General features: G+C 41.1%; 1 protein-coding gene across 3 annotated transcripts in view; it reads left to right on the top strand.

Annotated features, from left to right (window-relative positions):
- The window catches only part of LOC137653558 (centromere-associated protein E-like), an 892913-nt gene that overhangs the window by 524876 nt on the left and 355109 nt on the right, over positions 1-12928 (top strand). For all 3 annotated transcript variants that reach the window (XM_068387057.1, XM_068387056.1, XM_068387055.1), the window contains exon 24: positions 3439-3518. In XM_068387057.1, the coding sequence (XP_068243158.1) occupies positions 3439-3518 (80 nt within the window). The remainder of the gene's footprint in view (positions 1-3438; positions 3519-12928) is intronic.

Genomic DNA, 12928 nt, shown 5'->3' with positions numbered 1-12928 from the left:
ATATAAATGGATTTAAGTTTTTGACAAGTAAAACGTTGTTGACCATTTCTGTCGTATTTGGGGAGTACACCCAGACATGGATATATGCATTAAAGGTCAACGTATCCCATGTGTAAGTGAAGCTAGATTTCTTGAGTTGATATTTGATTGTAGGCTCACATGGGTTCCTCACTTGAAAGCCTTAAAAGTTTTGTCCCATACATGGCGGGGTCAGACCACAAAACTTTTAAAATTATATAAGGCCTTGATTTTTAAAAAAATTAGTTAATGGTGTGAAATATACTCCTCAGCCACCCCAAGACAATGAAAAGTTTTAGATTCTATACAACATGCTGGTATCAGATTGTCCACTGGAGCATTTAGAACTTTGCCTGTCCCAAGCCTCCTTGTTGACGGTGGAGAGTTATCTATAGATCTTTACCGGATGTCTTCTATTGTTCGGTATTGGTTTAGGTTGCAAAGACTCCCTAATTCTTTAATGTTTCAGACTGCAAACCTTGTAAGGCATTATAGATATTTTCAATTGCACACACAATCTCCTCAACCTTATGGTGTCCGGGTAGAAATATTATTAGATAGTTTATATATAGCTAGAAATAGAGTACTCCCATGTATGATATCATCAACCTCTCCATGGAAATTACCGGATATGTCTTTTTGTAAATATTTTTTTTGGTATAAAAAAAGAACATGACTGACTTAGGACCCAGGATGCTCCTTATGGAACATGTTGAAGAACAAAGGGAATCTACTTTTATATATGCGGATAGCTCCAAATCTGATGCTGTCGTTGGATATGGAGTACATATACAGTAGTGCTTTTAATTGTAGAGGTGCACTTCCTCTAGCATCCTCTATATTTACTGCCGAACTGTATGGCATGATAACTGCTATTGAGAAAATAGCATTAAAAGACGAGGACAATTTTATCATTTTTAGCGATGCAAGAAGTGTCCTACAAGCTTTAGAAGTTTTTAATCCCAATAATCCTTTATTTTTGAAGATTTTAGAGTGTCTTTTAATTATTTGCATGAAAGGTATAATAGTTCAATTTTGATGTGTTTTGGCACATGTAGATGTGTCTGGAAAGAAGGCAGATTAATTGGCAAAGAATGCTACAGCCCAGTTGCTACCAAGATATCCAATTCCCTTTAATGATTTCTTACCTTTAATTAAGAGTTATATTTATAATAATTGCCAACATTGTTGGGATAGTTTAGTTGAAAATAAGATGAGAGAAATAAGTAATGTTATATCCCCTAGGAGGTATAACAGGATGCCCTGAAAGTGGAAGACTACTTTTTTTCGTCTCTGCATTGGTCTCGGATGTCACATGAATTTCTGCTTTCTGGCCAACTTCAACCATATTATGACAACTGTTTGATACCCTTTACAGTGAAGCATTTGTTGACCGAGTATCTCGCAACGCTAGCGGCATTTTTAGACAAAACCAGAATAAACTAATATACACTGCGGAACCACGGACGAGCCGAGGATGCAGTGATAGGTCTGTAACCAAGTAATATGTAACTATAAACAGCAGCGGTAAGTTAATGTTAACCTCAATGCTGATCGTCTGGGTGATCTCTGGTGAAGCCGGAGGTCCGGTGAAAAGGTCCGTAATAATGAAATTGTGATTAATAATGAAAAGGTTCGTGTGCATAAGGCCGAAGCCGGAGTCCGAGTGCAGGGGGTCACCGTTGCACTCCAAATATCTGACTAGGTTCCAAACTCAATGAGTATCCCTTATGGCGGAGTAGAACTCAAGGCGGAGAGGATGAACGTTCCGAACCTACTCCCAAGGCGGAGCGGGGAGAGGACGGAACTACGGGTGGCGGCATAAAGCTGGCCCAAAATAATGACTCATACACGAACGGGACCTATTAATAATGCTAGCTATATTAATCAGTAACCACATAATAAAATAAAACGTAAATATCATAAACCCGTAGAAGGAGAGGGGGGAGGGATAACCCGTGAGCGTATAAAACGAAAAACGGGAAATCCACCTCTCCTACTCGAGATTAAGAAAGAAAACGAGAGAAAGGGTAACTCGTGACTGTAGCAACAGAATACGAGAACTCCATGCTCACGCTCTTGTGGTTACACTATAAAGAACCAAAAGCACACTATAATATGATATAAGAATAATAATAAAATTGTAATGACCACGAACGAAGAATAACGACTGCATAACCAAATAAATATAAAGATATAGTCTATTAACGAACGCCTTCCCGAGGCGGGTACTTAAACTATAATAAAGCCAAGGACGTTATCCTTCGTTCGTCCAAATTGGACTTGCTAGCAAAAAATACCATAGAAAAACAATAATAAAAATAATGATAATAATAATGGTTCAAAAATCGTAAGTGACTTAACCAAGAACCTAGATGACAGAGTACCAAATGGGCAAGATTAACGTGAAATTCTAGCGAGGCAAATCAAAACAACAATGGCTGCCGACGCCGAGGAAGGTCAAGCCGATCCATAATTAAAAACCACACTACTGGAAAGAAAACAACTGCCCAGTACTGTAAAAAGCTGTCAAAACAAACTATGGTACTTAACATTGGTAAAGGTGAAGTAGTAGCTTCAGTCATGATGAATTAAATCCAAAAACGGGAAAAACACCAAGAGCACAAAAAAATACGACCAAGCGAGCAAGTCCAAAACAGAAGGATGTCCTAGAGGGCGCTCGTGTTAGGTGTCGGTGGCGTGGTCCAAGTGTGGTTTCTAGGGCCTCTGTTACGGCCCTTCCCTTTGATGAAGGAATTATCTAAATGGAAGACAGCCTGTGAATAGTGGTTTTCACACGCTCCTGCTTTATACACGACACCCCCAAGGTGCTCGCGCGAGGGTAGTAACCTCTGCATTCCATGCTTTTATCTTTCTCTGGTATATTTGGAAGATTTATATCAGAAAAGTGTAAAGAAGGACCCTTTTCACCGGGCGTCACAGGTCTCTCCCCAGAAATAGATTTTTCCTTCGTCAAAATCCCTTTTTTAGATTTATTTCAGAAGCAGGTCTTCTGAAAGATATTTAATTTTTGTAATGACATCCTTGTTTTTTATGGTTTTCATTGAATATTCTTTTATTCTTTATTTAAAATAAATTATATTGGCGTCAATGACCTTCAATGTCAGGATGTCAGAAAACCTAAAATTAATCAATCAATCCTTATTGTATAAGAATCTATAGGAGAAATATGCTTTAATCCTCAAACTTACTATTTTGATTTAATTTTTCTATGTACTGTAGAGGGTTTGATATAAGAAGCTCTTATATCTGGAGTAAGTCAGAATTGCTAGTAATGTTGAGCATGAAGAAACTGATGGTGATGATGCAGAGATTTTTCATAGGAATAGATATTTTCTTTGGCTAATAGTGAAATTAGATAAACAAAACAAAATTTCTATTTGTTGTACTTTTTTTCAGACTACGCCTAATTCACGGGATGCAGATGATGATGAGTCTCAGTGTTCTTCTAATGATCATCAGGAAAATACAGAAGGAAAGTAAGTATTTTGAGTTGTGAAACTTTGAGTTCTCAAAATCAATACAGTACTCTTTATATGTAAGTATAGGCTTTGAATACTGCCTACCAATAAATTATACTAATACGAGTACTGGACACAAATGAAAGCAACAAGTAGGTATTTTCAGTTTCATCCCTTAAGGTTTAAGAGGTTTTAATATAAACAAGGTTTTAAGATCACCATATTTGAATTCATAAGCATTGTATTATAGGGTAATAAAAGCGTAAGGACTATATTATTATTTCTGGGTCGACCTGTGACGGCCGGCGAAAAAGTCCTTCTTTGTACTTTTTCTGATATAAATCTTCCAAATATACCAGAGAAAATTAAAAGCATGGAATGCAGAGGTTACAACCCTCGCGCGAGCACCTTGTTGGTGTCGTATATCTAACAAGGGCGTTTGTAAAACACTATTCACAGGCTGTCTTCCATTTAGATAATCCCTTCATCAAAGGGGGAGGGCCGTGACAGGCCCTAGAGAATACAGTTGGGTTACCCTACCGACACCTACCACTCGCGCTCACCAGGTCATCCTTCTGATTTGGAACTTGCATACAAGTTGAGTTTTTTGGGCACAATGTTTTTTCGAAGAGTTTCTCGTTATTTCAACATGACTGACGTTGCTACTTCACCCTTACCAATGTTAAGTACCATAGTTTGTTTTGGCAGCTTTTGACAGTACCGGGCATTTGTTCTGTTTCCATATGGTGGTTTTTAGTTTTGGAAGCGATTGTCCTGCCGAGGTATCGGCAGCCATTTTGGGTTATGTTCGCTTCGGTAAATATTCTAGTTATTTTTGCCCATCTGGTACTCTGTCATCTAGGTTATATCACTTACGTTTTATGGCCTTTTTGTGTTATCATTAATTATTAGTTTTTACTATGGTATTTATTTGCTTGCAAGTCCAATTTGGACCTACGAAGAATAGCGATTTAAAGAATAGCGAATTAAAGTTTAGCGATTTAGTCTGTTAGTTTGTACTCGCCTCAGAGGCTTCGATTTAGACTATATCCTTCTTTATTTGTTACGTTGTCATTATTCTTCGTTCTTGGTTATTACAATTACTAAGAAAAGCAATCAATTTTATTAATTTTCTTGTTTTATTGTGTGATGTTAGTTTTTTATTATGTAACCTTGAGAGCGAAAACAGAGACTGCTCGTTCCCTGTTTTACAGATATGAGTTATCCCTTCTCTCGTTTTCTTTGTTAGCTCGAGTAAGAGAGGTGAATTTCCCGTTCTCCGTTTTTATACGATCACGAGTTATTCAGGCCTCCTCTTAGTATCAGAGTTGATGATAGTACGTTTAATATTATAAACGTTTTTATTGATGTGGTTACTGTTAATATAGCTAACACTATTAATAGGTACGTTAGTGTATGAGTCATTAATTGGGGTCGTTTTATACCGACACCCTTAGCTCCGCCTTGAGTTATGCTTAGCTCCGCCTTGAGTTATGCTCCGCTATAATGGATACTCATTGGGTGAGAACTAGTTATCGTACAGGAGCAGATTTTTGGAGTGCAACGGTGAAATCCGGCACTCGGACTCCGGCTGAAGCCTTTTACACACGAACCTTTGTCATGTTTGATCATAATTACACCGTTACGGCCGGCTTCACGGGAGATAACACAATCATTCATTGAGGTTAATGTTATCGTACCGGGGACGGTCACGATATCACGGTGACGGGCCTTTACTACCGGATCTCCGGTACAAACAGAGATCAAGCAGACGGCCAGAACCGGAGTTAACAATGTGATACCGATGAAGACTTCACAGTTTCATTATTACGGTCCCTTTTTCATCGAATCTCCGGCTTCACTGGAGATAACACAAACATTCAGTATTAGAGAATGTTATCGTACCGCTGAGGATCACGTTTTCACGATGACGGACCTTTGTCACTGGTTCTCCGTTACAGAGATCAATCAGACGATCAGAATCAGGGTATGAACCCTTTTTCATGAATAATCACAATATCGTTATTACGATCCTTTTCATCGAATCTCCGGCTTAACCGGATATCGTACAGGCGATCAGCATTGAGGTTAATATTAGTTTTCCTCTGGTGTTCACGTTGTCACTATGACGGACCTTTGTACCGGGGATTGTTACCGGAGCTCCGGTACAGACAGAGATCACTCAGACCACGGGTGGCCAATCTCTTGTTTTGCTGTAAAGGAAAGGATTTAACATGTATACAAAGTAAACTGTACTTACTTTAATGACACTTTGAATTTGCGTTGGTAATATTCATTAGCTATTCTTGAAAGTCCTAATAAAAATATATGAACATAACTATGCCTATATTTATGCATATATTTAATTCTAACTATGTATAAATATGGATAAATATCCATACAACATCGTGTTCAAATAGAAATAAATTGATTATGCCTATATTTATGCATTTTCAATTCTAACTATGCCTAAATATGAATAAATATCCATACAACATAGTGTTCAAATAGAAATAAATTGATTGTGCCTATATTTGTGCATATTCAATTCTAACTATACCTAAATATGAATAAATATTCATACAACATCGTGTTCAAATAGAAATAAATTGATTATGCCTATATTTATGAATATTCAATTCTAACTATGCCTAAATATGAATAAATATCCATACAACATAGTGTTCAAATAGAAATAAGTTTCCACTCAGTACTGGGAACCGAACGTTGGCCCCTTCTAATGAAGGGCCGGGTCGAGACCAACCATGCCATGAGAGGCTATCTACTGTTCCTTGAAACTCTGGTCAGTGAACAGATGAATCAATAGAATACTAATAGCCAGTAAATAATGTTAGACCCGGTTCTGAACGTCTGAGTCAGGGGTGGCCAACATGTGGCGAATGCGCCAACAGTGTCACATTTCATGAATACAAGTGTCGAACTATACCCCAAAAGATAGTACATTAAATGACTTTTCTTTAAAATTGATTTTTATGAGTTATACAGCTGATCCCAGCCTGTGAATAGGATCACTAACCAAAGTTCAAGGAACATCCAGACTTATGTCCCCTTTCTGTTACAGAAGGTTCGCCTACATGGTTCCCGTCAGGATGATGATGAATCTCTCTGGCCTGCAAGAGAGGCTCTCCGCCCTTGGGTATCAAGGTTGGGAAGAAATGCTCCATCTAGAGGTCCCTATCTCCTCAGAGTGTCCTCTCTAAGGTTGGACGACGACCCCATGGACGGGCAGGTAGGTGGGGATGAGTTTTGAGCCTTCAGCTTTGCAATTACCTACGTCTCCGACCTAGGACCCTTAAAGGATCCTGATGTTCATGTTACCCTGCATAAACCGTGACTGCTAAAAGCAACACATTCTAGGGAAAACCAAGGGGCTATGACGGAGCTCAAAAGTATGGTGGTGAGTCGGATCCGTTCAGGAACTCGGAAGTTTCCCTCTACAGCCCCAGGCATATCGAAGTAACCTCCTTCGATAAAAACAACGCATAGAGATTTGCCTTACATGTTCCATATATAGATGGTACCATAAATCTGGATGGCATAGACGTCCTCCCTCTGGGGGACCTAGATTTTACTCCCAGGTACTAGAATTCCCGTTCAACGGATTCGTTCGATTGAAAGAGATTGCCTTGGTTAGGTTAGACAAGGTACCGAAGGTAATAGTATTATTTCCTAAAGGGCAGGCCCGATCTGTCTGGACCAGGATGTTGTCAGTCGGGGGGTATGATAATTCCAAGATCTGCCCTTCCAATTCGACCTACACGTTTGATGGTCTGATCGGGTTAGTTGTGGGAAATACGTTCTGTCTGAGGCCTCTATCAGACAGGAATCGATAGTCGGTTACCCACTCGTCATCACAGCCTTCCTCTGATTCGACGTCTATGCATCCAAATCCCCCTCATCAGGTGGTCTACCTCACTGATTCCCCAGGTACACAGCCCAACCCCGTTGGGATGTTTTACCTGCATACATCCCTAGATCCAAACCCTCAGGCTCCTCTCGTGGACACCAGAGAGGAAGCTACAGGAGTAGAAGACAGTCTCGCCATTGAGACAGACCTAGGAAATAGGGGGCTCGGAGAAGGAAAGTACCTAGATTCACCCCCTCACAACGCGGTGGTCCCGGTAGGGGGTAGACTTTACCACTTTCGAGACCATTGGACCTTCGGTCTGTGGGCTCATAGCATAATCTCTAAAGGTTTGAGGTGAAAATGGCCACAAGGTCCTCCTCCTCCACCAGTGACCTTCTCCCAGAAATCCACTCCCATCCTGAAAGAGTACACCACAGGGTTACTCAAGAAGAAGCAATCAAACGGGATCGATCACTGAAGTTCCAAAGCCACCTGTTCACAATTCCGAAGAAAGGCTTGTCGGCATTGAGAGTGGACCTGGACTTGTCAAGCTAAACTCTTACATTCTCTGCGACAAGTTCCGGATGTTGACTATCTCTCAGGTACGGACCTTACTTCCCCGTGGGACCGTCACCACTTCTGTCGATCTTACCGATGACTATTATCTTGCGCCTATAGCTCGAAACTTCTCTTCTTATCTGGGTTTCCGCCTAAGCAGGAAAGCCTTTGTGTTCAAGACATGCCCTTTGGCCTCAACATTGATCCCAGGATATTCACGAAACTGGGAGAGAGAGTGTTAGAACAACTCAGGAACCAAGAGATACAGATCATTGCTTATCTGGCCGGTTGGCTCATTTGGGCCCGGCCGGCCATAGAAGGCAACAGAGCTACGAAGGAATTACTTCAATTTCTCGACAACCTGTGATTTCGGGTCAATCTCCAAAAAATCTCGCCTGCAACCATCAGGCCACTTAGAATGGTTAGCCATTCAGTGGGACCTTTCGAAGCACACGTTGTCTCTCCCTTCCAAAAGGTAAGAGGAATAGTTTCCAAGATCAAAAATTTTCTCAAACACAAACAGGTGTCCGAAGAGCCTTAGAAAGTATCCTCGGACTTTTCCAATTCACTTCAGTAACAGATCTCCTAATAAAAGCCAAACTCAAAGACATCAATCGAGTTTGGAGAAAGAGAACTACAGTACCTATAAGAGACATGGTCTCGAAGATCCCCTCTGTCTTGAAAATGAGACTACGCCCATGGTCCGAACCGAAGGACCTCTCCAAATCGGTTCCTCTACAATTCCCACCTCCACAAGTGACATTCCATACAGCCGCGTCTCTAAGTGGATGGGGGGGATTACTCCGAACATCAGATGTTTCAGGTTCTTGGTCACTCGCCATGAAACAGTCCCATATCATTGTTCTCAAAGCCATGGCAGTGTTCTTGACCCTGAAGAGAGACTCTCCTCCGAGGTCGACCCACATCAGAGTAGTGTCAGACAGCACAGACGCAGTACACTACGTCAACAGGGGAGGATCCAAGTCACCCAACCTGAATCAGATCCTGGTCACTATCTTCGCCTGGGCAACAGAAGAGAACTGGTTCCTGTCAGCACCTCACCTAGCGGGAGGCCAGAATGTGAGAGCGGACTCACTATCCAGGACGGATCCACTGGAGTCAGAATGGTCTCTAAACATAATTTCATTCCGGTGGATACTCAGGCTCATTCCAGGCCTCCAGGTAGATCTATTCGCAACTCAGATGAATCACTAACTTCCTTGTTATGTGACCCCAACCCTGGACCCTCGGGCTTATGCCATGGACGCATTACCCCGGGATTGGAACCATTAGAAGAAGATTTCCCTATCTCCCCCAGGGAATCTTCTAAAAACTTTTACACAAACTACGCTCCTTCCGGGGCGCAGTGGCTTTAGTACCACCTCACTGGCCAAGAACAGTTGGTTTCCTCTCCTCCTCGAGTTGAAACTCAGTCCCATCCGGATCCCGTTCCTCAAACTGACCCGAGTATCCAAACTCACTGTGTCAGATTACTCAAGGATAGCCAAAACTCTAACTTTGTGGACTACAGGAAGTTGGCAGCTCGTAGAGATGCGAACATTGAACCGGAAAACGATCTCTTCATCAAATGGGACAAAAGGGACTTGACAATTCGCCAATATGATTCGGCCGTTAACAACTAGCAGGTCCCCTAAGAGGGCAGACCATACTCGTATGTCCCCGCATTTAGCCATCTCTTTCTTGAGGTTCCTATTTGACAAAGGCCTAACAGTTAGCACTTTAACCACCATCAAGTCAGCTTTGAAGAAGATCTTCCTTGTTGGGTTCAACATTAACCTAGCTGATTCCTATTTCTCATCAACCCCAAAAACATGTGCTAAGCTTCGACCTTCGGTTCGGCCACAAAAGGACTCTTGGTCTCTGAACGGTGTTCTCAAACTTGCGATGGACACGGACAATGAATCCTGCTCTTATATCACTCTTCTTAGGAAGACTTTATTTCTAACGGCTATGGCCTCAGGTGATGGAACATCAGAACTAGCAGCTCTCTCACGAAACCCAGAAAACATAGATTTCCTCCCTTCAGCCGAAGTACTCCTTTTCCAGACAAAGCTTTCCTAGCTAAAAAATGAGGATCCGCAAAATAGGTGCTCCCCTCGGAAGATTATTCTTCATCCCCAGGTTTTTTCTCCGTGTACAGTCACACTCTCAAGCCCCTTTTTAGCTAGAACTGCCACCCGCTCGTCTGGCCCCTTGGTTATCAGGGAACAAGGAGGTACTATTTCCATTCACAGTATCAGGCAACAAATCCTCTACTTCATTAAACATACTAATCCGGAATCATTTCCCCAGGCTCATGATATACGGACAGTAGATGCCTCCAACAATGACTTCCAGAACAGGGACTTTGAGGATTTTAAAAAATATACGGGTTGGAAATCCCCTATGGTTGTCAAACGCCAATATCTAAAGATCTTACAGGCCCTTAAATACCCGACGATGGCAGAGGGGAGCCTTATCCCTCCCCATTAATCTCCTCTTCTTCCTTTCTTCCATCTCTTCTCTTCTCCCTCCTACCCGCCACTCACACCACGTCGCCGCTCTCCTTGGTAGTTCGTTAGCCCTATGATATTTGCCATGTTTAATTCCTATGGTTTAACTGTTATTGTAGTTACCGTTCCTTTAATGTTTAGATATACTTAGACATGTAAGGTTTGATGCCTTTTGCGATTCGACACTTAGACATGTAAGGTTTGATGCCTTTTGCGATTCGACACTCAGTTGGTTCCTTGTCGTCATTATTATTTAACCTTACGTTCCCTATGTCATTTGGCTGGTTGGTAATTGGACGATTACTTTATTATATCATAGTATTGTCGTACATGGTGATTGTATTCTCCTCATTATGTTATTAATTTATTGGGCTTGGAAGGCATTCTCTGGTACTTTTTCGCCGGCCGTCACAGGTCGACCCAGAAAATGGATTTTGACGAAGGAATAATCTATTTCTGGGGAGAGACCTGTGACGCCCGGCGAAACCCTTCCCGGTTATTTTTGTACGGACCCACCCTTTCCTTGCCAAGCCATATGTTCTTGCAGAAGGATGACCTGGTGAGCGCGAGTGGTAGGTGTCGGTAGGGTAACCCAACTGTATTCTCTAGGGCCTGTCACGGCCCTCCCCCTTTGATGAAGGGATTATCTAAATGGAAGACAGCCTGTGAATAGTGTTTTACAAACGCCCTTGTTAGATATACGACACCAACAAGGTGCTCGCGCGAGGGTTGTAACCTCTGCATTCCATGCTTTTAATTTTCTCTGGTATATTTGGAAGATTTATATCAGAAAAAGTACAAAGAAGGACTTTTTCGCCGGGCGTCACAGGTCTCTCCCCAGAAATAGATTTTTCCTTCGTCAAAATCCCTTTATTATTATTATTATTATTATTATTATTATTATTATTGTTATTATTATCATTATTATTATTATTATTATTACTAGCCAAGCTACTACCCTAGTTGGAAAAGCAAGATGCCATAAGCCCAAGGGCTCCAACAGGAAAAAATAGCTAAGTGAGGAAAGGAAATAAGGAAATAAATAAATGAGGAGAACAAATTAAAAATAAATCATTCTAAAAACAGTAACAAAGTCAAAACAGATATGTTATATATAAACTATAAAAAGATTTATATCCGCTTCTTCAACATAAAAACATTTGCTGCAACTTTGAACTTTTGAAGTTCTACTGATTCAACTACCCGATTAGGAAGATCATTCCACAACGTGTTCACAGCTGGAATAAAACTTCTAGAATACTGTGTAGATTTGAGCCTCATGATGAAGGCCTGGCTATTAGAATTAACTGCCTGTCTAGTATTACGAACAGGATAAAATTGTCCAGGGAGATCTGAATGTAAAGGATGGTCAGAATTATGAAAAATCTTGTGCAACATATATAATGAACTAATTGAACGATGGTGCCAAAGATTAATATCTAGATCAGGAACAAGAAATTTAATAAACCGTAAGTTTCTGTCCAACAAATTAAGATGAGAATCAGCAGCTGAAGACCAATTGGGAAGCAAAAATTTTGTATTGTTCAGCCCTTACTGTTTTCAATGTTTATAGTCCACTTTGTTACTGAATAGGTTACAATTTATAACTGCTGTAGAAAATGCTATTAAGATGATTTAAACAAAAAATGAAAATCAGAATATTAGAACAATAGCACTAAAACTAAGTCATAATGATCAAGGGGAGTTTTGTATCCTTCCAGGGAAAGGATACTATTATGCTGAGATCTAAGTTATGCTCTGAGCGGAGCTCATTGTCTTCCCAATCAGAAGAGTGAACGACTCTCGAGGGGGGAAGACTGCACAATAAAACCAGACAATAGGAAGGCTACGAGAACAGAGAGAAGTATATGCTATGTTATGAAGTCTTCCTTCAAAAAAGAATTGGGGCCAAATATGAATTTGTTCAAATGAGAATAAAATCCACAGAATCCCGGGGTTAGTAAGATGTATTTTCATTCCAACAGAATCAAAGGTAAATGTGCCAAAAACATGAGGATTAATTTGAAAATGAACATGAAGAAGATATATGATTCTTCTCCACCAGTCCCAAAAGCACCTCAGTACTTAGTAATACCACACATAGAATTTTGTAGAATTGAGTGATATCTCCATTGGGTTAAAAAAAATAGCAGCAAGCTACAACTTAAACTTAAAAAGCTTGCAAAGAGGAGAGAATCTGAATCTGCCTTCCGTGGGTAGGGGAATGCAACAACAGTAGATAGATAAAGTGGATGAAGTCAGAGGTAGACCCTTGGACGGTCCAGGTCTTGCGGGACGGATGCTGAATCCCTTTCCGAGACTCCCCTGCCCCCTCTGGTGTCGGGCCTTGAGGCTGTGTCTCTGCGGCTCAAGAAGGAGGCGTGAAGGCGGGCGTGCTTAAGAAAGGAGCCATCCAGCCCATGTCTCCCGAGCCTCTGGTGTTCTTCAGCCGCCTGTTCCTGATGGAGAAAGCTTCTGGTGGGTGGCGG

The sequence above is a fragment of the Palaemon carinicauda genome, chromosome 14 (assembly GCF_036898095.1).
Source record: "Palaemon carinicauda isolate YSFRI2023 chromosome 14, ASM3689809v2, whole genome shotgun sequence".
NCBI classification, from domain to species: domain Eukaryota; kingdom Metazoa; phylum Arthropoda; class Malacostraca; order Decapoda; family Palaemonidae; genus Palaemon; species Palaemon carinicauda.
This window is presented reverse-complemented; position numbering and strand designations above follow the sequence as displayed.